Here is a 23,877-nt window from a genome sequence, read left to right on the forward strand (position 1 = left end):
AGATCAGCTGTTAACTTTATGTGGATTCCCTTGTATGTTATTTCTTGTTTTTCCCTCACTGCTTTTAATATTTTTTTGTATTTAATTTTTGATAGTTTGATTAATATGTGTCTTGGCGTATTTCTCCTGGATTTATCCTGTATGGGACTCTCTGTGCTTCCTGGAATTGATTGACTATTTCCTTTCCTTTGTTAGGGAAATTTCACCTATCATCTCTTCAAATATTTTCTCAGACCCTTTCTTTTTCTCTTCTTCTTCTGGGACCCGCATAATTTGAATGTTGGTGCATTTAATGTTGTCCCACACGCCTCTGAGACTGTCCTCAATTCTTTTGATTCTTTTTTCTTTATTCTGCTCTGTGGTAGTTATTTTCACTATTTTATTTTCCAGGTCACTTATCCATTTTTCTGCCTCAGTTATTCTGCTATTGATTCCTTCTGGAGAATTTTAAATTTCATTTATTGTGTCATTCATCTTTGTTTGTTTGCTCTTTAGTTTTTCTAGGTCCTTGTTAAACGTTTCTTGTGTTTTCTCCCTTCTATTTCCAAGATTTTGGATCATCTTTACTATCATTACTCTGAATTCTTTTTCAGGTAGAATGTCTATTTCCTCTTCATTTGTTTGGTCTGGTGGGTTTTTACTTTGCTCCTTCATCTGCTGCATATTTCTCTGTCTTCTCATTTTGCTTAACTTACAGTGTTTGGGGTCTCCTTTTCACAGGCTGCAGGTTCATAGTTCCTGTTGTTTTTGGTGTCTGCCCCCAGTGGGTGAGGTTGGTTCAGTGACTTGTGTAGGTTTCCTGGTAGAGAGGACTGGTGCCTGTATTCTGGTGGGTTGGGCTGGATATTGTCTTTCTGGTGGGAAAGGCCACATCTGGAGGTGTGTTTTGGTGTGTGTGTGAACTTAGTATGATTTTAGGTAGCCTCTTTGCTAATGGGTGGGGTTGTATTCCTGTCTTGCTAGTTGATTGACGTGAGGTGTCCAGCACTGAAGCTTGCTGGCTGTTGGGTGGAGCTGGGTCTTAGCGTTGAGATAGAGATCTCTGGGAGAGCTCTCAGCAATTGATATTACATGGGGCTGGGAGGTCTCTGGTGGTCCAGTGTCCTGAACTCAGCTCTCCCACCTCAGAGACTCAGGCCTGACACCAGGCCTGTCCAACCTGTCAGCCACATGGCTCAGAAGTAGAGGGAGAAAAACAGAAAGCAAAAAAAAAAAAGAACAATAATCAACTTTAAAAGTTATTAAAATAAAAAAAAAGAAAATACTAATAATAATTTAAAAAGAAGAGAGCAACCAAACCAGTAAACAAATCAACAAATGATAACAAGTGCTAAAAACTATACTAAGTTAAACATAAAAATCAGAAACAAATCAGTCGCAGACAGAAAACCCCATGTCTACAATTGCTCCTAAAGTCCACTGTGTCAATTTTAGGATGATTCATTGCATATTCAGGTATTCCACAGATGCAGGGTACATCAAGTTGATTGTGGGGATTTAATCTGCTGTTCCTGAGGCTGCACGGAGAAATTTCCCTTTCTCTTCTTTGTTCGCACAGCTCCTGGGTTTCAGCTTTGGTTTTGGCCCCGCCTCTGCATGTAGGTCGCCCTCAAGCATCTGCTCCTACCCAGACAGTACAGGGTTAAATCATCAGCTTATTAGTGGGCTCTGGCTCATTCATGGTGGGGGGGGAGGGTACAGCAGTTATAATTGGAATGCAGGGCAAGCATGTGGTGGCAGAGGCCAGCGTGACATTGCAACAGCCTGAGGCACACCGTGTGTTCTCCCAGGGAACTTGTCCCTGGATCATGGGATCTTGGCAGTGGAGGGCTGCACAGGCTCCTGCAGGGTATGGATAGTGACCTGTGCTTGCACACAGGATTCTTGATGGCTGCAGCAGCAGTGTTAGCATTTCATGCCCATCTCTGTGATCTGAGCTGATAGCTGCAGCTCACGCCCATCTCTGGAGCTCATTTAGGTGGTGCTCTGAATCCCCTCTCCTCATGCACCCCCAAAACAATGATCTCTTGCCTCTTAGGCAGGTCGAGACTTTTTCCCAGACTCCATCCCAGCTAGATGTGGTGCACTGGCCCCCTTCAGGCTGTGTTCACATAGGCAACCCCAGTCCTCTCCCTGGGATCTGACCTCCAAAGCCCAAGCCTTAGCTCCCAGCCCCACCTACCCCGGCAGGTGAGCAGACAAGCCTCTCAGTCTGGTGAGTGCCTGTCAGCTCCGATCCTCTGTGCAGGAATCTCTCCACTTTGCCCTCTGCACCCTTGTTGCTGCGCTCTCCTCTGTGGCTCTGAAGCTTCCCCCCAACCCACCCCCCCTTCTCTGCTAGTGAAGGGGCTCCCTAGTATGTGGAAACTTTTCCTCCTTCACAGCTCCCTCCCAGAGGTGCAGGTCCCATCCCTATCCTTTTGTCTCTGTTTATTCTTTTTTCTTTTGCCCTACCCAGGTACGTGGGGAGTTTCTTGCCTTTTGGGAAGTCTGAGGTCTTCTGCCAGCGTTCAGTAGGTGTTCTGTAGAAGTTGTTCCACATGTAGATGCATTTTTGGTGTATTTTTGTGGAGGAAAGTGATTTCCACACCTTACTTCTCTACCATCTTGAAGGTCCTCCTGTGTCATATTTTAGATTCCACATATAAGTGATATCATAGGGTATTTGTCTTTCTCTTCCTGCCTTACTTCACTTAGTATGACAACCTCTAAATCCATCCATGTTACTGCAAATGGCATTATTTCATTCTTTTTTATGGCAGAGCAATATTCCATTGTATATAGGTACCACTTCTTCTTTATCCATTCATCTGTTGATGGACATTTAGATTGATTCCATGTCTTGGTTATTGTGAATAACGCTGCTATGAACAGAGGGGTACATGCATCTTTTCAATGTGTGGTTTCCTTTGGATATTGCCCAGGAGTGGGATTGCTGAGTCATGTGGTAGTTCTATTTTTAGTTTTTTAAGGAAACTCCATACTGTTTCCATAGTGGCTGCACCAACTTACATCCCCACCAACAGTATAGGAGGGTTCCCTTTTCTCCACACCCTCTCCAGCATTTGCTATTTGTGGACTTTTTAATGGTTTTCCTTATGTGGCATATAAATTAATCTACAGACAATTTGCAAAGTTGAGATGATTTGGAAAAATCATTCCATGAAGAGCCATATCACTGAAATATAGTTCTAGCCTCTATACCTGGATTTTCCCCTATATAGTAGCTTTATATTATTTTCTGCTGATATTTAAAATGTACACAGACAAAAAGAAAATCCAGTTTAATCCTACTGCCAAAAGAAAAAAAAAATGTCAGTTTTCAGTCTAATTGTTGCTCCTTTAAAGGTAACATGTCCTTTTCCTCTAGCTGCCTTTAGGATTCTCTTTTGTTCTTACCAGTCTTTCTGTGATAGATTTAGACATAGGTTTATTTCTGCACTTATGTTACTTAAGTTTTATAGCACTTTTTGAAATTGTGACTTGATGTCTTTTGTCATTTGGGGAAAATTATCAGCCATGACTTTTCAAGCATATCTTCTTTACCATTTAATTCTCTTCTCTCTCTGGGACTCCAATTATAATTCTGTGCTCCATATTTTCACCATGCTCCACATGGCTCATATTCTTTTTCTGTATTTTGCATCTTTCTTTCTCTCCATGCTTCAGTCTCTTCATTTTCTACTGACCTGATTTCCAGCTTACTAATTCTGTTGTTTGTCCAGTTTGCTGTGAAACTCATCTCTTGGGTTCTTTAATATAGGTTGCTGTATTTTTATTTCTGTAATGTTCATATAATCTTCTTTGTAGTTTCCTGATAAAAATCTCCACTTTAGCTGATTCCTTGAACGTATAATTATAGAGTTCATGTCTAATAAGCCCAATACTTGAATTTTCTGTGTGTCTGTTTCTATTGTCTGATTTTCTATCTTTAAAGTGTTTGACTGGATTATAGCTAACATACAGGTAAGTGCACAAATCTTAAGAGTACATCCTTATGGGTGTTTACATGCGTATACCCTCATGTAATCCCCAGATCAAGATATAATCATTATTAACAATATATAAAGAGTTCTAACAAATCAATAAGAATAGAGAGAATCACCACCAAGGAAAAATGGACAAAGGATCTAAAAGACAATTCACAAAGAGACCACAAATACAAGAATATATCTGGAGATGTGCAGGCTTGTTTTTAGTCAAGGAAATGCAAAATTAAAATAGTAATAAAATGCTATTTTTTATACATTGCATTAAGTTACAAATTAATACATCATTGATTTATGACGGCAAAAATGGGACTTTCATATCCTAAGGACTTGGGAATGAAAATTGTTAATAGGCAGGTCTCTCTATGTGTTTCAGATTTATTTATTCTTTGATTCAGCAATCCCATGGTTAAGACTCTGTCATTCAGAAATTTTCATAAAATCACACAAAGATATATTAGCTAAGTTTCTGTTCTTAGTGTTTTATGTGTATTAACTCATATAATTCTCCAAATGACATAGAGGTAATAGATATATCCCAGTCTGAATGATAGTTGAAGTAGGACATTAAAGCTTAAAAAGAAAAAAAGGAATATAGTGCTTGTTTTGCCTCACATGCTACATAGAAGAGGCAAAATTTTTTTAAAAAAAGAATGACTGAATGAAAGAGACGAGGTATAAATCAGAATGTGTTGCCCAGGTGGGTCAAGGGTCATAACATGGAACCAGATGGCTAAAGCAACAGGGCTGCACTAGTCACGTAAAATTTGTTACCTATGGGAGAAGATTCCACTACATTCACACCAAGTATCTTCAATCACCTTCCATCTCTGTGGTCTCCACAGTGCCAACTGCTGTGGGGCTTGGGGAAGAACCACAAGACTTAATCTCAAAGACTCTGGACATCATGTAGAAACACTGTCCACTCTGCTCCAGCCTCCCAAAGAAAGAGCCCTGCTCAGATATCTAGGCAGAATCTGGAGCACCATGTGGGAATTTCCGGTCAAGTGTTTCTCTCCACTGTTTGTCTCTGTTTTTCTTCCAGGCCCCTCTTTATCTGATTCCTCTCTGTATCCTCCACACCTATCAGTGTCTGGCACACAATGGACAGTCAGTGAATGGCTGTTGAATACATGAATTGTTGGACCCATGGATGGATAGATGAATAGGCAAGTAGATGGGTGGATGGCAGGGTCTACTATTAACCCTTTCCTTATTATATGTATATGAGAAGGTGTCACTAGATGATGTCTAAAGTTTACTGTTCTACAAATATTTCTATATTCTCATCTTGCTTATTTCCACCCTTTAAAATTCCAGTTTTGTGGAATTTATTTCTACTCTGTAAGCTTCACCAGTACAGAGAAAACTACAACTAAAATGGTGCCATTTACTTTAGCTGCTTTTTCTCTTCTCAAAACAGATCGTTTTTATCTATTGTTTTGTGTTTCTGAGAAAACAAGCACTAACAGCTTCGAGGATAAATATACTTATCAAGGAACATGATCTGTCCACTGTCATATTAATTTCTATCTGTAAGAAAAATCTATTCCGTTTATTTTTTTTTATTATTGCCATAGACAATGAAATCCTGATACATTTCAGATAGCCATCACAGCCAGCAATTCTCAACTATCGTACACAGCTGAATCAAGGCATCAAAACTGCACAGGAAGAGCCAGTGAGGCTTCCAGAAGCGCGGCTCAGACTGAAGAAGCAGCAGCTGCCTGGGGCATGCTCGTTCATGGTGGAGGGCTGGAGGACCAGAGGCCAAGTCAAACTATGTGCACACATTCCAAGCCTCTGCTGGGATGTGGCTGAGGTCATGTCCACTTACATTCCATTGGCCAAAACAAATCTCACAGCCAGCCCAGTACCCATAGGGCAGGGCAGTACACTGGGTTCACGCTGGGGAAGGGAAAAGTAAATATTTGTTGGATAATAGTACAAGCTATCACAGGGGGTCATTCAAAACTTAACTCTCAAGGCCCCTGCTGCCTTCTCACAGCCCCCTGGAGCTCTTCCTGATTTTTTATGTTTTGGTGGTCTTTTACCACCCAATGAGTAAAGATAATAAGAAAAAGCATCCTTATTTATTGAGTACTTAGTATTTCCCTGCCACTTTATATATGTATGTATTGTTTTTAATTCTCACTACAGATATGTCAGGTAGGAGTTGTTATGCCCACATTACATAGGAGAAAGCTACAGATCAAAGAAAGGAAGTATCTAATCCAATGTCACTAAGTCCATGTCAGAGATAGATGGCAAGCCCAGTTCCAGCAGCCCATCTAATTGCCCACGAGCCCTTTCCAGCTTCTTAGGGCACTCAGTTTTATTGATCGTCTTATCTGATTGATTGATTGACTGATGCCAATGAAGAACACAACGAAATAGTCCTACACACCAAACTGGAAAACTAAATTTAAAAGATTCAAAATACCAAGTGTTCAAGATGTAGAGTGTCAAGAACTCCATACACTGCTAGTGACCATGGAAATGGGCACTTTGGAAAGCCATCTTCCCAAGTATAGATGTGATCTATAGAGATATAGATGTAGATGATATAGATACAGATATAGGCACAGACATACACGTAGATATATAAGCAAACAATATTAAAAAAAAATCTTGACTTGAGAGGACTAAAGAGGGAGAAATGTCCTTGAAGAAAGGCTGGATCCTGAAGAAGCAAGACAATAAAGATAACATTTAACAAAAATTTACAGAATACAGGGAAATTGGCTGGTAGGACTGTAAGTTTTGGAGCGCTGGTGGAAGGCTTTGGAGAATCACAAAGAATGGGCAACAGAGTCACATTAAGAGCTGGATGGGATGAAGACACTGGGAAGCTTGAACTTTGGGTGATGACTCAAGTAAAGCAGGAATGCACAATGGTATTCATCTGGATGGTCCATTGGGAGAAGGTGGGTTACCATTTCTACTTAGAGCCTCACCTGGAATTGCTTAGGGGGTGGGGAGGCTCAGGACCAGTCCTTCAAGGAGATCGCAGAGATTGAGACCCACCTCCATGGCACTCCCCTCCCCAACAGTGAACCCCCCCCCGGTGACCCCTCCCCTTAAATCATGCAGAGGAGAAGCTGGGAGACTGAGCTAAGTTATGCCTCCTTGTGCATTTTACTGAAACAAGTTCAGAGACTCAGATTAACTGCTGCTAAATTTCATCTTGCTAAGTCAAGCCCATTTTCTCAGCCAGCTGAAGTTTTTTTGATATTTTAGGTTTTCCCAAGTGTTCTTCAAAAATTAAAATAATAATAATAATTCAAATACTACTACAGAGGGCTTTTGTTTGAAAAGCAGCCCTCTCCCACCACATACTCCCCCACCCACAGGCCTGCTCTCAAAAGGCTCTTTCACCATCGCTAATAGGAGGTCTGCAGTGGGTGAGTTCATTTTCCTAGATAAAACATTAATTATCTCAGTTTTTCACTCGCCAATTCAGACAACGCATATTGACTTTTCATGCCAGTTACTCTTTATTTACGCCCACCCCAGATCCATCCTCCCCTTACTCATGCCCAGAGGAAGTGCACTGCTTGTGAGGGCTTATCAGCAGAGTGGACATTTAGGTTCAGCCAAAGAAGGCACCCACATGAGGCAGGTGGAGTGAGGCCCTTAACCCAGTCCACGCTCAAAATTCTCTGTGAGCCCACGCCTTTCATCATTGTCACTCCAGGGTCCTGAGAACAATGGTAGGTTAGCACTGTGGCACCACCCCCATTTCCTTTCCCCTCTTTCTCCAAAAATCGAATAGTTATCATTATGTTTGGTTTTCTCTTGGTTGATTGTCTTTGCAACTTTTAAGGAAATGTGTAGGGTGCACTCCTGTGTCATCAAATGCAATCCCCACCCCCATGCCCTCTGTGTCAATCAAAAATACCAGCATCCTTCCCCTCTACCTCCATCACCGATTGACATGCACTTGCAAAATGTTATCAAAAACTGCCGTCTGTGCCCTGACCCCAATTGTTTCCTATGTTATTTTTTTCCTATAGGCTTACTCTGAACCTGAATACCAATGAACAATGCCTTCATGTGGTAGCCACAGAATCATTTCCACTGCAGAGCCCTATGGTGTGGGTGATCTATGCCTCCTGTGCTTGGGGTCCAACATCTTGGTCCCAGCATTTTTCAAAAGAGAATGTCCCCAGACTTGTGGCAAAATGAATGATCTTTTCTCATCTTCCATAAATGACCTCAAATGATGCCATATTTTAGTTGGCTTCATAGTTGGACCATGACTTATTTGTACAGATTTTTGTTTGTTTCCCTGGGGTTTCAGCCAACATTTTTTTTTCCTTGTGGAGAAGCTATGTATGCATTTTCATGACATTTTAAGGTGTATCCAGCTATTCAGGCGTCTTTTCTCCTACTGAGTTACCCCTCCTGAAGTTCGTGAACCCCCAGAAGGAAAGGAAAGCCTGGAACTTCCCTGCCCTCCAGCCACACCCACCATCGCCTGGATCCTAGGGCCCCTCTGTCGTGGCGTTCTCCTTTTTCTGGCAAATTTTATCTTCCAAGAACTTTCTTCTGTTTTTAAGAACTCAATGTTTTGAGTCTGTATGTATCCAGAGATGTCTTTATTCTTCTCTCGTAGTCAATTGCTCTTTCAGCCAGGAGTAAGAGTAAAGGTTCAAGGGCATCTCCACCCCCTGAACTTTGAAAGCACTGCTTTGTTGTCTTTTAGCATCCTGTCCTATTGATGTGAGTTCTGATGCCTTTCTGACTTTACTCTTCTGTAGAAGGTGCCCCTAGGGCTCACCCCACACCCACTGGTCTCTGAAAGCTTTTAAAAATGTTCTCTTCATCATTGTTGCTCTGAAATTATATAAAATAGAGATATATGCATTTTTTAAATTCAGCCCTTCCAGTCTGAAGGCCTATATTCCTTTTTTAGCTCTGGACTATTTCCTCTTTCTTTAGCTCCTTCATGTAATTTACGTGTAATTTTCTCCCTTCCATCTTCCCTGTTCTGTCTTTGAGAAATTCACACTAGTTGGACCTCCTAAGTCATGACTCATCTTTTCTCTCTTGTTTTGCCCCGAGTCTAGGAGAATTTTGTTAGCTTTAACTTTCAATTCTTTAACTGAATTTTCACTTCGGCCATTATACTGTTAATTTTTGAGAATTCTTGCTTATTATTTGTTTTTCCTTTTCATAGCACACTACTCTTATCTTATAGTTTTAATATTTTCCCAAATCTCTGAACATATTAAGATTCTGCCTTGTTCCTTTGTTTTAAATTATTTTCTTATTTATTTCTGTTTCTTTAGCTGAGCTTAGTTTTTTTCTTTTTTTCAACTTGGCCTTTTTCTTCCACGTTCTGGCTCTTATATGTGACTTGGTTGTCATATACAGTTGTCTATCAACATTTAAAAATGAAAGACCAAGCTGATTATTCCAAAGGGTTGTTAAGAACTTCCTCTTCTATTGCTGAATCTATCTGCTTCCTGATCAGCTTTTCTTTGGGGAGGAAAAATCTGGCTGTGAGATCTGTGATTCTGAATTATGTGGTCTCTGTTTTAGGGTGTGTGGAAAAGGAGCTTCCTGACAGGCTATGGGTCCCCAAAATCCCAGAAAGAGGAGGGTTTTACTGAAAAAAAAACTCCTTCCCACACTAGCAGCCTTGGTTCACTTACACGTTTTTTTTGTTTGCTTGTTTTTTTTTTGTTTTTTTTTGGGTACGTGGGCCTCTCACTGCTGTGGCCTCTCCCGTTGCGGAGCACAGGTTCCGGACCCGCAGGCCCAGTGGCCATGGCTCACAGGCCCAGCCGCTCCTCGGCATGTGGGATCTTCCCAGACCGGGGCACGAACCCGCGTCCCCCTGCATCAGCAGGCAGACTCTCAACCACTGCACCACCAGGGAAGCCCTACACGGTTTCTTAATATTCCTAAATACAGCCACATGTTTTTTGTCCCTGGGCCAAAGTTCTGTGGGGTGATTGAGATCAGGAGGGGGAGGGGCTGCTCCTACCCCAAATAGACTTTCCACAAATCTCCGTGTCTCCACCCCACTTCTAACTCCCACCCTCCAGCCCGCTGACTCTGAGCCTAAACCTCTGTGTCTCTGGAAGACCTAGACACACCCTCTCCATCCTACCCACCCCACCATGGCCACCCCCCCGCCAGCCTCCCCCGGAGCTTCTCTGGGCTGGAGCTTCCATCTCCTTATTTCCTCCCCTCAACATGCTTCACACCCCATCCAACTTCCCGGGATTCTTGAAATCTCATACATGCTGAAGGACCCCCTTAAAGTCTCTTCACTTTGGAAGCTAATTTCTTTTTTTTTTTTTTTTTGGAGTATAGTTGGTTTACAATATTGTGTTAGTTTCTGCTGTGTAGCAAAGTGATTCAGTTACACCTATATATATATATTCTTTTTCATATTCTTTTTACATTATAGTTTATTACAGGATATTGCATATAGTTCCCTGTGCTACACAGTAGGGCCTTGTTGTTTATCCATTCTATATAGAATAGTTTGCAAGGAAGCTAATTTCTTTTATTATTCCTTTCACACAATTCTAATGGGCTATCAAAAGTGAGAGAGTATAAAATATGCTAAATTTGTTGTCTTGAGCCATCCACCTGAAGAAACTTATAAAGGGGAGAAATAGATAAATAGTTACCCATGTTTGCAGGGCCTTGCCATGACCATTCCCATCTGGAGTTGGACCAATTATATCTAGCAGTGATCATGGCACATTTATGTCTATGTGTGTGTTTACTTCACATGATATTTAAATTTTTTTTCTACAGTCCTTTGTCTTTATTATCTTTTTTTTTTTTTTTTGCGGTACGCGGGCCTCTCACCACTGCGGCCTCTCCCGTTGCGGAGCACAGGCTCCGGATGCACAGGCTCAGCAGCCATGGCTCACGGGCCCAGCCGCTCCGCGGCATGTGGGATCTTCCCGGAACGAGCCACGAACCCGCGTTCCCTGCATCGGCAGGTGGACTCTCAACCACTGCGCCACCAGGGAAGCCCTGTCTTTATTATCTTAATGAATGTGTGAGCTTCCAAAGGGGACCTGCACCAACTCCCTAGAAGCACACCAGTTGTAAGCATCACTAGCCCCATTGTGCACATGAGAAAATTTGGAGGCACAGACACTTAGCAAAATGGCAAGTGGTGAGCCACAAATGAGAAGTCATGTCGCCACCTTTCCAGTCCTGGTCCTTCCTTGCTCGTGAGATTGCTCTGGGGATGAAATGAGGTAAACTACACAGCTCACAGCAAACGTTTGCCAAGTAGCGTCACCACTCCAGTTCCCTCTTCCCAGTCACAGAGCTCCATGCCCAGAATTCCTCCCTCCTCTTGGCCCAAGACAATAAAAGCCACAACAAAAACTCAAAGGAGGAAGCTGTCTCTTCCCTTATTGGGTCCAAGAGCTCAACTGGGAGCAACTGGAGAAGTCATTTTTTAGTTCAGTTTCATACCAACAACTTATATCTGGAGGGAAAGGGCTGTGACCCAAACAGGACTCCCTGGAAGTTTGTAATTCACTAAGTGCTGGAAGATTCTATTTCCCTATGTTCTGATGGGGCCCACTGGAAAGTTGTCCAGCAACTCTCTTCCTCTTTCCTTGTGTCTTGGGGCCTCTGATACGAAGAACCCCATCAGGCTGAGCAGGAAACCAGGGAGTCACCAGGACACAGGGCTGAGCAGGAGGGGTGCTGAGGAGGGCAACCTGGCAGCCCTTCCACCACAGCAGAGCCGTCCCTGAGTAGCTGTGCGAGCATGAACAGTTTCTTCACCTCTCTGGTCTCCGGTTTCCTCTCCTGTAAAATGAAGAAGATGGAAAAGGAAAAACAAACAAAAGCAAAGCGCCACCTGCCCTGTAAGGACACTGTGACATGAGCGATAATCACATGTGAGAGGTCCTCACGTAGCATCAGGACTGGTACTTTCTAGGTGCTCAGGAAACTGTCCCTATCTGTCCCTGTGCCCGCTGGGATATGTTTCCCTGGAAATTCACACATTCCCTACAGTGTGGGAATCACCCAGGCTGACCTCCAGGCTGTGCCCTTTTCATGGACTCTTCTAAGATTCAAGCCAGCCCCTCACTCCCACATTTCTCTGTGCTCTTTCTTTCTGTCGTTTTTTTTGTTTGTTTGCTTTTGTTCCCAGCCTGAAGCTTCCTAGCATCTCAATCCTAGCCCATAACAGGTTGCCTTTAGATGTGTCCCTGATGGATGAAATTTTGCGTAGGGTCACTTCAAACTATCCCAGACCACCTGGTATTCCTGCTGGGTTTCTGTGCTGCCCCTCTTCTCTAGGTATGGTTTGGAAACTTCCAGAGACAGGCCATTATGGATGCGTAAAGATCTGCCTTTGGATGAGGCGCCCTGCAAGTTAGGGGCGTGGTCTGTAGCTCAGGGTCTTGCGGCCTCACCGACTTTGAACATGGGGCGCACTCCTCTCTGCCTGGCAAACTGAGAGCCAGCCTTTAGCAAAGTCTAGACCAAAGGGGGCTAGCAGCTCAGTGTTAGCGACCCACCTTAGGTGTCCTCCCTCTCAGCCTTCACACTGTCTCACTGAAGGATTCTCCTCGGAAAGACCCGTGTGCTGCTGGGAATTTCCTGGGGGGCTGCAGATCCTGCCACCCTAGGTCTCTCTGTGCTTCTCTGCACCCCACCTTCTCCACTCCGCTCCCCACACACATTCCTCACAGTTTGTGACGGAATCAAACCCCTGTTTCTTCTCTCCATTCTTCTTAAAATATACAGAGCCGCAGTCTAGTTTTCTTAAAAGCTGCCAACTTGCCAATCAGATAAGTCAAACTATTTCTGTGCCAGTGAGAAAGAACCAGAAAAAGACCCAAAGGGAAAAAATACTTACTGTATCTGCAATACAGTAAGTCCCCTACATAGGAACCTTCAAGTTGCGAACTTTCAAAGATGCAAACGTGCCCAGAGAAAGGATGAAGAGAGACAAGAGGAAGAAGTAACTGAAGAATCAAAGAGATTCATGACACAGGAAATGACAGGGGATTTTCTTGACTTGAGGAGGCACTGTTAGTTTTTCAGGCACAGGACCCGAACCTAGAATGGTACACGAAGTTTGCAGCAGCTGTTCAAAAGGCAATCCAGTGCTACCGTGTCATCTATGATGAGAAGAAAAGAGCTACTACCCAGACATCAGTGGATCATTTTTTCAAGAGGGTAGATAGAAGTGAATCCAGCAAGGAACCAGAACCTGTGCCATACACGTCAGGCGTGAGTGACATGGCAGCTTGCCCTCCGTCTCCTATTGCTGACGATCCTTCAGCTCTACCATCTCCCACCTCCTCTCCCTCCTCCAGTCAGTAACTCTTCCTGCCTTTTCACTCGCTGCCAGCCCCTGGATGCCAGTAGTTGTACTGTACTGCTGTACTTTTCAAGGTACTATACTGTCTCAATCCTGGCTCCACTGCCTTGGACAAGTTCTTGTCACTGCTCCCAACCTCAGTTTTCTCACCTTAAAAATGGGTTCTTGGCAATATCCTCTTTGAAGGTATTTATGGGAATTAAGTGAGATAAGGACTGTTTTATTGTTACAAGATGTAGCTGAGTTCTTTACTCCATTAATAAACATCCTACACATGAAGACACACTAGTAGTGTGTTTCTGCGATTCAATGTCAGACTCTTGCCATATAATCTAATGTTTCCTGTAATTATTTTACGTTTTTAAAATAGCCCTCATTTCTTTAAAATTAGACACTTCCATGGTTAAATCTTCTAAAATATACCAAGTGTGTCCCTGCTAGCTGAACTACTCACTATTAAATACTACTTACCTTCTTTTCAGAATGGCCTGGGGTCCTTAATATAAACCGAGTGTTCCCGTGAAGGGGGCGGGGACCGATATCTTTAACTTCTATGTGCTGAGTAAGACATCGCACTATCCCATGAATGATTAATTGTCTAATGTATCACTCACAACAACTTTGCAGATCGCTTCAGTTTCATAGACGAGAAAAGTGAGGCTCAGAGAAGTTAAGTAAAATACTGATGGCTACTCAGCTAGAAGGCAATAAAGACTCAAACCCAGATGGAGTCCCAAAGCCTTAGCTCCTCGGTACCCCACGGTGAAGTCACATCCTCCACTTAAGGATGGAGTGAAGATGTTTTTAGCTGTATAACAAATGCTACTTTGTTCTTGTATCTGAGCTCTATAGTTTGTCTGGATTTCTACCTTTGCTGTTCAGTCGTTTAGTTAGTTGCTTAGTTTTTGGCTTCCTGTCTATAAGGAATTCTTGTTACTTTTTGGTGCTTTTAACGTGTCCTACCCCAAGAAATTAATTAAACAAACCTCTTATGCTTATGTCTAAAGGTCAGTTAACTGTAAGTGAGCCTCTGAGAAGTTCTCCCATAAGTGAGGTGGGATGACCTAGAGAGTCATTCTTCAGTTACCTGGCCGGTCTTTGGCTTCCTTTCAGCTCCCCAGCTGCATTTCGGATAATTGAAGTTGTTTTATTTATGAACTCTGAACACAGCGGATACTATTATCCAACATGGACCTATATCTATTACAAAACAAAATGTTACAGGGTTACAGTAATCACTGCCAGCCTCTACTAAATGCCTTTTCTGCCCCACTGTTATTTTATAGACATTGTCTCTCTAAAACTCTGGAATGTAGGTGTTCTTGTCTCCATTTTACAGATGAGGAAACTGAGACTCAAAATTTCCACACCTGGCCAAAGACATTCTGTGAATAGTTCACTTCACGTCAACATGGACATGTTGAGCATGGAAGTCTGATTAAAGATCAATAAGCAATATCTAACTTAAGAGAATCAGGAACAGTTTCCCACTGTGTCAAACAGGCAGCTCTAATAAAGATGCCTGGAGTGGTCCAGCCTGGGAGGCACTGGGCAGAGCACCTGCATCGCACACCTCCAGGGGGCAGCCTTGAGTTGTGTTCAATCCAGAGGGTACTCCCAACAGCACACACGTTGTACGGACAGCTGGAATGGTGCCCTGGGATTGCAGCAGAGATGAGGACTCTCAGGTAAACAGCAATGAAAAGCACCACGGGAAAGATCAGACATGAGACAGGAGAAGGACAGGGTATTTCCTGGGACTGGGATTTAAAACAAGGTTGACATGTTCTCAAGCTCCCTGCCTTTCTCTCTGCAGGGCGAGGAGAACTTAATGCTGCATATCACATACCATTGTTTTTGGCTGAGGTGGGTAGACTGCCTTTAACTAACCAGTGTCAAAATCCAGGTCGAGTTTTTAATTGCCTAATAAACTCCACACTGTCTGGAAGCCTCAAACAAAGGTGGTCCGAATAAGTCACAGGCCTTTGTCCTGCAGTCCTTTTTTCCTAAGAGTCTTTCTCAGACATCAGCCCATGGATTGGGACAGTGCGCCAGAAAGGGCCAGCAAGCCGGGAACTCTTCCCAGGCCACAAAGGCTCCGCGGATCTGAGAGGCCTCATAAGGGCCAGCCAAGACTGAAACGCAGGTCTGGCTGTATTTGGTCACCGTCCCGGATGGTGGTGGGGCAGGCATTATGTCACATCTGGGAGTTTTTCAGCCCACACGTGGGGTAAATCTCAACCACAACCTCTGTATGTGGTAGCTTCAGATGGAAACAGAAACTAGTTAGAAAAATGTGATTCTTGCGCAGGGAAGTCGGAGCACAGAAGAGTTCAGAAGTGGGCGGGTGTCTGTTAAAAAAAAAAAAAGGGGGTGGAAACCCCACCAGCCAAGTCTGCAGAAAAAACTAAATGAAGTCTGCCTATCTCGGGGCCGGAGCCCCTCCCCTCGGGCCGCGCCGAGGAGTGTGACACAGGTGCCGCTTCCTCCCGGCTGCTGAGGGTCAACCACCGTCCCCCGGGCCGCGCCCCGCACTGGTCGGCGATGAGCAGCCCCCAGGTCACACCGCCGCCCCCGCCCCGCCAAGGTGAGTACTCGCCCGGGGACGGGTCCGCGGGGGCCGAGCCGGGGAGGGGGGGGGGGGCCAAGGAGCCCCGGGGTTCCGGCCGCGCCCGGCCTCCTGGGGGACTAGGGCCCCGCCCGGCCGCGTCCCCGGGCATCACAGCGCCCCGGGCATCGCGGAGTCCCGGTCCGGAGACCCGAGCCTGGTGCGCGGGTTCCGCGCGCCCTGGGCCTGGAGAGGCCACCACCGCCCCCGCGGCCATCCGCTGGCTTTCTGTTTCTTTGTGTGCTGTTGGGGATGTGCGTGCGGCCAGAACTTTTCCCCTAAGAGAATAAAGGGAGAGAGGCAGATCGGTAAGCAGCGCAGAGAGAAAGCACAAGTTGTTTGCCGGAGCTGCCCGGGCAGGACGGTGGAGGCGCGTCCGCAGAAACTCTGAGTTAACTCCGACAACTTCCCGACTCTCTCCCCGGGCCGGGCGGGAACCAGCCACACGCCCACGCCCATGTTGCAGGGATCCGCTCGCCGTGACCATTTGAGCGGTTGCAATTCTTCAGAGGCTGTTTTCTTTCTTTCTAAAACCAGCACATGCTTTCTTGCGGAAAGGAAATCGCCGTGAGATTCTCTGTGAATCTCAAAAGCAACGTTCCGAAACACTGCTGGGCCTCCCCCGCCACAGGGCTTTTGCAATTAAAGAAGTAAAATTTTATTTTAAAAAAAAAAAAGAATGATGATCCCTCCTGTTCCTACCCTGGTTAGGTCTGATCGTATGGAACTGTCAGAGAGGAGACATTCTGAGTCTATCATGTAATCACGTTACGTAATTAATATGATCCTGGTATGGGTTTATACGTCTTTAAAAAAAAAGCAAGGTTGTGTGGCCTTAGGCGGCAAACTGGAGCCTGGGTGAGCGCGGCTGGGTCTGTATCTGCACGCTCGGAGCCTCTGTGTACACGGCCACGTGTGTACGGGTGGCTGAGGTGCTCGGCGCCATCTGGGTGTGCACAGAGCTCCTTGTGGAGTCAGGGCCTTGCTGCCTGCCTCGGGACCTCTTGTCACAGGGGGCAAGCCCACCTCTCTTAGCTACAGTTTCATCATCCGCGAAGTGGGAATAACAGGATAGTGTGCCTCTTTGGGTCGTGAGAATTAAGTGCATGTCAGTGGCTCAGCGCAGAGATGAACACGTGTTAAGTGCTTGAGAAATGTCGGGCATCCTTATTTTCGTTTTACGTCATACTGTGGATCCATGAGCTTGTGTGAGTCAGTGTTGACGCGTGTGTATGTGTGTGTGAGGGTGTCAGACACTAGTGTGTGTGTGTGTGTGTGTGTGTGTGTGTGTGTCGGGACCAGGGTTAAGGGGACAAGGCACTGTAATTATTCCAGTTCAGGGACCGAGGAAGTGCAGGCCTGTCTGGAGAGGACAGGCTTGCTCAGGGAGCCTTGCCCTGCCCCCGACCGCAGCACCCCCCCCCCCACCACCGCCCGCCCCGTCCTCCCCCTACAGCAATTCTCTAGGATTCAAGTTTCAGACCTTGACCAATGACTGCAAATACTTCCCTTGCGGAACTGATGGGGATGCAGCCCTTACTTGCATACCATTCCAGATTACCCTTAGGATTTACTTTCTGGCAGGATCTCTGCCATGGGAGAACCATGGGGCCCTATTTCGTGCTGCTGACTCAAGCAGGATGTGTCTATATCCTGTCTCAGTTTACATCACTGCCCCTCAGAACCAGACGTTAGAACAGAGAGGACCCTCTGCTCCCTCCCGGCCAGGCCTCCCCTAGCCTAGCCTTTGGGCTTATGGGTTCAGCCAACTGCCATAAGCCCAGAGGCCACAGTTATTGCGGAGGAGTCCTGTGCAGAAATCCACTGCCTCGCCCTTGGAGGGAAGGGGTCAGGCTCAGCAAGGAGATGGCCAGGTCTGGCAGCTTTATATAGAATGTGCCACCTCTGGGAAAAGCAGGGAGGGTTTCGTTCAGTGCCAGATGACATTCCATCACAGCCATTGCGCAACCCCTTCAGCTATCCGTGGCTTTGGGAGTCACATGGCCTCGGCACAGCCAGCAGCTGGACCTTCCAAGGGTGCCCAGAGTTGCGCAGTTATTTCTGGGGACTTGCAGTGCCCTCTGGGAAACAGCAGTGAGGGGTAAGAGGTGTTCTGTGTTTGGTGGGAGCGCATCCGCCCATTCACTATGGGGAGAGAGAGGGAGGCCCTTCACTAGCACAGAGAGGCTGGCAAGTAAAGTCAGTTTGCCTCTTTGGGGGGCAGATATATAGTCCATCAAATGCCCTTTGGAGACCCCAACCAAAACACCTTTCAAAGAGTGAGCAAACACAACAGGCCCGGTAAGCACAAGGTACAAACCAAAGTTAAACAATGCGTGAAGAGTTCATAATAGAAAAGAATAACTTTCTTCCCACCTCCAGGGCAGTAACTTTATTTATTTATGAGACTCCTTCTAGAAGTATTATATGTAATACAATTAATTTTTCGTTGGCAAAATGAAACACATATTCGACTTCATCTTTTTTGTTCATAAGACCATATCCTACAGATGATACCTTATCACCATATATAGACTCATCCTTCTGGGGCTGCACAGCATGAATATTATAAATGAATTGGTTATTTTATTTAACCAATTCCTCCACAAATGGACATCTGGGTTGTGTACAGTCTTTAATTTCTCTTTTTAACCACAGTGTCATGACAACCCTTGTAAGTGGGGTTTTGCATGCATGTGTTTGTATACCTTTAGGATAAATTCCCCCAGGATTTAACTTCTGGGACCAAGAGTTTGTACATTTACAATGTTAGTAGGTACTGAAAAATTACCCTCCAAAAGGTCACATAAATTTCTAACCCTTACCGGTAGCCAATGAAAATCGTTATTTCCCCACATCCTCATTCACACTGTGTGGTTTTTATCTTGGCCAATCTGATGAGTAAACCATGTTGTCACCTTTGAGTGCGCCTCTGTAATTACACGTGTTTTTGTACCTCTGTAAGATATTGTATTTGTTTTGCTGGGAAATACCTTGTATGGCCTTTGCCCACTTCCTACCAGGTCCCTAACCAGTGAGGAAACACACCCCAGAAGTTAAATGATGTGTCCTTTCTCTCATGATGAGTAAGAGAGTGGACCAGAGCCCCACACTGGGCTGTGCCGTGGAGTCAGACCAGATGTGATCTCATCCCCGACACTTACTGGCTTTGGGGAGGTGCACAGTACCTCGGAGCCTCAGTTTTCTCATCTGTTAGTGGGAAGGATAACAGTGACTTGGCGGGAGTCACGTGATGAACGAGAGACTAAGGACCTGGCACCGTGCCCAGTGATAGTGTTATTTGCGACGGTTGTTAACAGAACTCATCAAAGCAAACCTAGCCTGCAGGTGCTAGTCACCTCCAAAGTCTCCCTAGCAGACGGCAGCTGGGTTTGCTTTGGATAACGTGAGAACAACGTCGGTACCTCTATGCCAAGGCCTGTGGTCCACCTTGCATGGGTCACTCCTCTACAGCCTGGTCTCACAGGCATATTCTCCCCTGTTTTGCAGATGAAGCCCTGGAGGCTGGAGGATGATGACCTTCCCCAGGGCTCCCAGGTCCTGAGGGCACAGCCAGGCTGTGAACACAGGCTGTGAGGCCCCAGAGCCAACAGAGGCCAAACTAAGGGGGGTGTTAGGGTGCATGCGGGCCTGCTGGCCCTGTGTGCCAGGCGGGGCCTTCTGCTGCCCACATACTGTGAGAACTGTGCCCAGGAAAGCATGGCTGTGGCTTTGCACAGACACTCAGAGCCCGCTAACGACTCCACAGTTTTTCAGCCAGGCCTGTGGTCTAACCTTGGCCTGTGGCTGCCCGCCATCACTCCCATCTCTGTGGTCGGGCCTGACCCACACTGGGCCACCTGCTGCCCTCCACCCTGCCTTCCACAGCGCGCTCAGGTTGACATCCCCTAGAGCCCCTCTCTGTGCCTGGATCACCCTGTCCCTCCAGCTTCACCCTCATGCCTGCCCGCTTCAGGCCCCTGGGCTCTCTGGGTACCGCCCCCTGCACACATACACCTACTGGTCAGTTAAGGCCTCCCTGGGCCCTCCTGACACTAGAAAACCACCCACCCTGGCCCTGGGGACACTTTGTAGCCCCGACAGATTTCTGAGTCTGTTGCCTTCCAGGAATTCTGACTTCCAAGAAGCTCTGTGGCCCCACCTGTCCCCCCACCACTGGGGCCTAGCTCAGAGAGGTGCTTAGCCAGCAACTTGGACACGAACAGGGGGCTGCACAGACAACCCAAAGGTCAACACTTCCAGGCCCATGTCCGCTCCAAAGGCCAAAGGCACCTTTTATTTATTTATTTATATTTTTATTTATTATTTTGTGTGGTACGCGGGCCTCTCACTGTTGTGGCCTCTCCTGTTGCGGAGGCTCCGGACACGCAGGCTCAGCAGCCATGGCTCACGGGCCCAGCCGCTCCGCGGCATGTGGGATCTTCCCGGACCGGGGCACGAACCCACGTCCCCTGCATCGGCAGGCGGACTCTCAACCACTGAGCCACCAGGGAAGCCCAAAGGCCCCTTTTAAAAATCATCCGCTCAATAGCTCCTATTCCAGAACTTGGAGGGCAGAGTATAAAATAAATTGAAATGGACAAAGAGTCAAACCAAAACAGATTCTCAGAGCACGCTGATGGGCCCCAGCCATCACAGCCTAGCTCTCCTTCCCGCTCAGCACTGATTGGGTATTTCATCTTCTCCCTCCTTCCTCCCTCCCCTCCCCCTCCCGCCCTCCCCCATCTTTGCTTAGGGCTTTCTTCAGATCATTATGTAATCTGAACCTCTGCAGGAGCGCCACTTCCTGCCCTTAGTCATTATACATTTTAATCTGGGTACATCCTTTCAGAAGGAACGTTAGTGTGCAGCATCTTAGCCAAGGCAGCTACTGTCAAGGGCCAGTTCTCTCTCACCCCAGCAAGAGCCTGAGCCCAAGATGCTAGGTTCCTTCACAGACCCGGCCTCACACAGCTGCCCCCAACCCTCCCTCCAGCCACCGGAGAGCCTGTGTTCTGGTTCCCTGTGCTCACAGACAGCCACCCACCTGCCTCGCCTGGTGATTGGTGTCAGAGCCTCACTGGCTGCCCACCTGCCTGACTCTGCAGCCCTGCCCTTCCTCCTGGCCCAACATCTTCTGCAGCTCTCATTCATGACTCTTTAGGACTGACAGATCGCTGGAGGCTCAGCGTGGACTCCTCTGAGAGTTAAAAACTGCAAGGGGACCTAGTCATTGGGGCCCCCCCCCGCAATACTGTGAGATCCACCTCCTGGAGTTTGAGCAGGTGCCCACGGTAAATATCGGAGTAAAGTCTTCTTGAGTTTCCGGCAGGAAGGAGGGGACCAGTGCACCTGTTCTTAACAAAGCCTGGCCTCAGGGAAGCTAGTTAACCAGAGCCGAACCCGATGGGATACTATCAGAGCATAACTGACCTGGGGGAAGGAAAATACCCAACTCCAGGGCTTCCCTGGTGGCGCAGTGGTTAGGAGTCCGCCTGCAAATGCGGGGGACACGGGTTCGTGCCCTGGTCCGGGAAGATCCCACATGCCGCGGAGCGGCTGGGCCCGTGAGCCATGGCTGCTGAGCCTGCGCGTCCGGAGCCTGTGCTCCGCAACGAGAGAGGCCACAACAGTGAGAGGCCCACTTACCACAAAAAAAAAAAAAAAAAAAAATACCCAACTCCAGCTCACTGTAGCCATCTGGGCCCACCTGCAAGGAGAGAAAAACACGGAGGAACACTTGTGAAGTTCACACTCCAGAGGGATGGGCTACAGATCTCATCCTAGGACCATAGGGTGCTTCCCCTCCCCCACATCTCGCCGCCCCGTTACAATAGGTCCTTTTATCCAGTATATGACCTCTGGCTGCCAAGAAAAATTCCAAGACGTACTAGAAGGCAAAACACACAGTTTGAAGAGACAGAGTCAGAACCAGAACCAGACATGGCAGAGATGTGGGAATTATCAGACTGGGAATTTAAAACAGCTGGGATGAATAACTCTTTATGATGCTTTTATTATAGTCCCTGTCTTGTATCTGCCACATATTCCTTCTCTTATGGCCAAAACGTTGCGGTCGGCATACTCTCTGGGGCTCAGTGGATACGCCTCTGACCCCTGCCAGGTCTCTGAGGGAAGGAGGCGCGCGTTTGGGGGCCCTTGGGAGGGACAAGCTCTCGGCAAGGTTGCCCTATCATCTCACTGCACCCACCACACCGGATGAGGTATTTTAGCTCCACAGTGATGGACAGACTGGCATGCCACTTGCAGGGAGCACAGCTGGGACCTCCTACCCTCCTTCTCCTTCATACAACGCCCACTTTTATGAGGGTTCACGTATGTGGCTGCCAGCTGACCCTGGGCCCCAGCGCTCCCCCCTTGGACCCTGGAATGGGGAGTCGTCCTATTTTACCCGTAGCTACGGGCACATGTATTCTCAGCAGTGTCTTAAAGTGAAGGGAATTGTGGTTTGTCAGATCAAAACCAGGTAAACAATCCTACCTGCCTGCCTTCTGCATTGGGTTCCGGTCTGTGACCTCTGTGCTCACCAGGCAGCAAAGTCCACTGGCTATGAAAGGCCCTTTCGCTTGAGATGCTCCCCAAGCACTCTCACTGGAACCAGACACAATACACACAGCCTTTAGCAAGCAGGGGCTTCAAGCTTCCCCCTGCTGTACTTTTTGAAGACATTTAGTGCAAATACACTTGGCCTCAATTGGCTAGTGATGAGGAGGTTAGAATACCAGCTTTAGAGCTCAGGATTTGGTCTTGAATGAGGACCAGCTCTGACCTGGCCGTGGTCTTGAACATGGCGCCAGCCCCTTGGCGTCTCAGCTCATAGATAAAACTCCTAGTATAGTGCCTGGTCCGAGTTCACCACTGCCCCTGCCTGAGTACTTGAGGGTGTCCTCAGTGAGTTCGGACTCACTCCCCACTGCCCAGCTCCCTCCACATGCCCTCCTCCTGTCCTTGTTTGCTCATTTGCCACTGAAAATAATACCAAGGACAGGAGGCACAGTCTGCCCTGGTCCTTGGGTTCCAGGTGGGCAAGGCCCTCAGACCCAGCAGAGAAGCTGCCTTTGCAATAGCCCTGGGATGCTGTTCCCTTCTGAGCTAGGACGGCTGCCTCCGAGGCTTCTGTTCCTTCCTGCATTTATCAGAGTGGGCAAGGTGGTCAAAGAGCAGCAGAGAGCATGTGTCCTCTCCCACCAGCTATGTGACTTTGAGCAAACCTTTTACCCTTTGCAGTTCAGTCTCCTTACCAGCCCCACCTCCTCAGCCGCACCTGAACACCAGCCCCTTAACAGTAGGGGTCTCGGCTGTCTTGGGGAAGAGTAGCCTCCTTAAAAACACTCATGGATCAGCTCGGTGCTTTGTGACCACCTAGAGGGGTGGGATAGGGAGGGTGGGAGGGAGATGCAAGAGGGAGGGGATATGGAGATATATGTATACATGTGGCTGATTCACTTTGTTATACAGCAGAAACTAACACACCATTGTAAAGCAATTATACGCCAATAAAGATGTTTAAAAAAAATGAATGAATGGATGGATAGATGGAGGAATGGATGGATGGATGGATGGATGGATGGAGGGAGGAATGGAGGGATGTGAAGGTCCAACCAGTGTAGACAATCCTGGTGCTATCGGTCCCATATTCACCTGCGTCCTCTCCCAATCCTGTGTAAGCCGTGCCCCCTCGGTGGCCCACAGTGGCCTCTGGCTCAGCCCACTGACCTTTCCCCACCTGGCATGCCTTGTGCACCCCAACCTGTGTGCACATGGGGCCCCTTCCCTCCCATCTGGCCCGCAGACGCTCCATCTTTCCGTGTCTTCTCTCACCAGCGTTTTTCTCTTTCCCTTGATGCTGCCATTGGATGGGTGCAGGGCTGGGCCTCCCCTCTCTCCTGGGAGGGGCCCCTTCTCTCCCTTTCCAGCCTCTTCCCCGTGCT

The 23,877-nt window shown here is 47.0% G+C and overlaps 1 protein-coding gene across 1 annotated transcript in view; it reads left to right on the forward strand.

Moving 5' to 3' along the window:
* Positions 1 to 15,545: 15,545 nt before the first annotated feature.
* Positions 15,546 to 23,877, forward strand: part of GYPC (glycophorin C (Gerbich blood group)) — a 43,747-nt gene continuing 35,415 nt past the window's right edge. Inside the window, exon 1 of the mRNA XM_060016955.1 lies at positions 15,546 to 15,904. Coding sequence (XP_059872938.1) covers positions 15,862 to 15,904 — 43 coding nt within the window. The 5' untranslated portion in view covers positions 15,546 to 15,861. The remainder of the gene's footprint in view (positions 15,905 to 23,877) is intronic.

Source organism: Delphinus delphis, chromosome 7 (assembly GCF_949987515.2).
Source record: "Delphinus delphis chromosome 7, mDelDel1.2, whole genome shotgun sequence".
NCBI classification, from domain to species: domain Eukaryota; kingdom Metazoa; phylum Chordata; class Mammalia; order Artiodactyla; family Delphinidae; genus Delphinus; species Delphinus delphis.